At 31.8% G+C, this 3,000-nt stretch overlaps 1 protein-coding gene across 1 annotated transcript; it reads left to right on the forward strand.

Moving 5' to 3' along the window:
- Positions 1-320: 320 nt before the first annotated feature.
- LOC141456641 (uncharacterized) lies at positions 321-2,782 on the forward strand. Its single transcript, XM_074132764.1, has 3 exons — positions 321-978; positions 1,097-1,151; positions 1,308-2,782. Exons 2-3 carry the CDS (start codon positions 1,139-1,141, stop codon positions 1,643-1,645), a joined length of 351 nt encoding a protein of 116 aa, XP_073988865.1. The 5' UTR covers positions 321-978; positions 1,097-1,138; the 3' UTR covers positions 1,646-2,782.
- Positions 2,783-3,000: the final 218 nt, after the last annotated feature.

Below are 3,000 nucleotides of genomic sequence, written 5' to 3' on the forward strand. Positions count from 1 at the left end.
AGAAATTACATGTCTAGTTTTATTCTATTCACTTTATAAAAAAAGTAAATTAATGTCTATTTTTTCAGTCAGGCATTACGCCCAACTACCGATCAAGTGTCGAGGCTGGAGGTGGACATAAACAAATACATCATTGTAAATTCCTTTCGTTGACCATTGAATAACATGGAAGGGCTGGCTCGAGAACCGAACTCATTGTCACAATACATACGAGCTTTGCGGGCCCGCCTCTAACCACTCCGTTACCGTGGCGTCTATCTTAGAATTTATACTTCTTTATATTCTCTTAATTACACACATTTTACTTTTCATTAGTAACAAATATATTGTATGTTATATTTTACAGACATACGATTCTTATTAAGCATGCCTTTTTTTCATCTGGGGCTGCATCTGGGGATGTTCCCTTAAAATGTCAGCATTAGATGGTGCTTTAGACATTCAATTTTCGACTTGCATTGTTGGGACTATTCTTTCGTAATGTCTTTGGTAAAGATAACTGTCGAATCTCTTGAATGGGTAAATAACTCCAAAGATACATATTCCTAACTTTGAGACCATTAATCTGAAAAAGTCTTTGGTCCTCTTATCAAATTTAAATGTTCTTGGGCAAAAGCCAACTCAGAGAGCAGCATGTTCAAGTAAATTCCCTCCAAAACGGCTACATTGATCTACTTTCATTCAGCTTCTGCGCTGGACAATGCGACGGTCCTTTGTTTTTTAGCCTATTACCTAATCGACCCTCAAGCCTAAGTGAAAATGAATGAAGTGTAAGATTTCCTGTCGCCCTTAATGTCGCTCACTCGATTTCAGAGACCCTTCGAGTTTTTCTTCGGATTTAGAAAATTTGATTCCTTATTTGTAGTTTCTTTCAAGTACCTCAGTAATATCTCACTATCCTCCATTGAGGTTCATTGTCATTTGAGTTAGATTAGTTCTCAGCGACGTAATATTCGGACGACTACCTTATCTTAAACGGTAATTAATACTGATTAAGTATAATATATATGTATACATTAGAGTAGCATATGGTTTTATTCAGCTGTTACAGCGAAAATCACAACAGCAGTGAATTTAAGACTAATTTTTTCAACAGTTTACAGTTGTATCTTGTAAGCATTAAGAAAAGTTATTAGAGATGTCTAATTACGGTAAGAAGTTATATCAACTTTTTGTTTTGTTGTCATAGATTTTTTTTTTTTTTTTTTTTTACAATTGCAAATAGAGCTATAATTCAGCAGTGTGGTAGTCCTAGTTTATAACACTGTATGATTTTTACTTTATCTCACTATTGGTTTTATATTTAGGTCAGGAAGTAGATTTAGTGCAATGCCCTTTTAATAAATCACACTTTCTTCGTTGCCATCGCATGCATTACCACATTATTAAATGCAAAAAACACCATAATGGAAGAAAAGTTTCTTGCCCTTTTAATGCCTCTGAATATATTGAATCCGAGGAAATGATGCAACATCTAAGTCAATGTAAGTTCAGAATCATAAGAGAAAAACACTTACATTATTCTACTAATACAATCACATCAGCAATATCCTACTCGTTTAATAATAGGAAGTTAAAACAAGAAAATGAAAATTGGGGAATTGATAGCCCAGATGAAGATGAATTAGAAGAAGAGTTCTATTGAAGCAAGTTTTAATGAAGAATTGAGGTTGCTTTTATTTTAATTGTAAAACTGAGGTTCTAAGAATATGTTTTTAAAAATTGTGAATTGTTAAAATTATTTTTATGTTGTTGGGTCACTGACATAAGAGCACCTTATGTTGTAAGGTCTCTATTTGAAGAGATAAAACTATTCGCCTAACTAATGGATGCTATTTTTGAACCCAATAAGATCTTTTTCACATATAACCTATTTTTCAAACCGTTGTTTTCTTGCAACCTGAACCCAAAAAGATCTTTTTTACATAACATAAAACATGTTTTTCAAGCTGTTGTTTTCTTACAACCTTTAATATAATATTTTTTTTACCAAAAGTTTTTTTAAGTCTGTACCAATTTTTTCTAAATAAAATTTTCTTTGACTACAATTCAGTAAGTAACTGTAACCCAAATAGGATGTTCTTACTTAACTCAAAAAGAATTCCTATAAAGAAGTAAACGGATTTAGAAAGCAATAGATCAATTACTACTTCCAGGATCTGTTGGTATCTTGGCATAACTTTTAAGTTGATGTGGTCAACATTTAGGATTATCTTATCCACAGTCTAAGATTGACTTTTGACTTAGTTTACAAAAAATAAAATAAAATAAATAAAGCAGAACAAACTCGGGAATTGGAGACAAATTGTACGAACTTAACAGGTAAATTTAAGCAAAACGACAAAATCCTATATACCTATTTTTATTTATTAGTGAAATTCAGTGAATACCAGCTCTGCTAAATAATGTAATAGTTGGCACAGCGAAGGATGAAAACCAACTAGTAAATTTCGCTAAACATAACGTCAACTGGCCGAACATTACGCATAAGTTTGATGTGAAAACTTATTTCTATTTCAAAAGAAAAGATGGTTGAATAAATCCAAGTTTAAACTTATAACTCATAAAAACATTTGAAAATCAAAGCATTTAAAAAAGTTCTAAATACATTAATTTTTTATTAATGTAGTACCTCGGAGGCACACAACACCATGCCACATTTTTAATTTTTTACAGGAGAACAAATGAAAGATGTTTTTCGCGTTTTTTTTTCTTACTTATAAGCCCACGGGAGTTATTTTGCTTAAATCTTTCGTGGATAATAAGTAACATAGATGCATGTTAACAGATGGTTGTGTAATGAAAATAATAATTTTGTATTAGAAACATTACAAAAATTTTTTTTTTAAAAATGGACTTAGTGTTGTATTTGTACACCTACTAGGTACTGTTCTCTGCAGAATAGTGGCACCTAGCGACAGAATGAGAAAACAACTTGAGACTTGAGGAGCTTTGTACAGTTGACTTAATGCATTCTGGAGCATGCAATTATTATTATCT

This window comes from Rhodnius prolixus, unplaced genomic scaffold (assembly GCF_049639745.1).
Source record: "Rhodnius prolixus isolate KJV_2025 unplaced genomic scaffold, Rpr scaffold_10, whole genome shotgun sequence".
NCBI lineage: Eukaryota > Metazoa > Arthropoda > Insecta > Hemiptera > Reduviidae > Rhodnius > Rhodnius prolixus.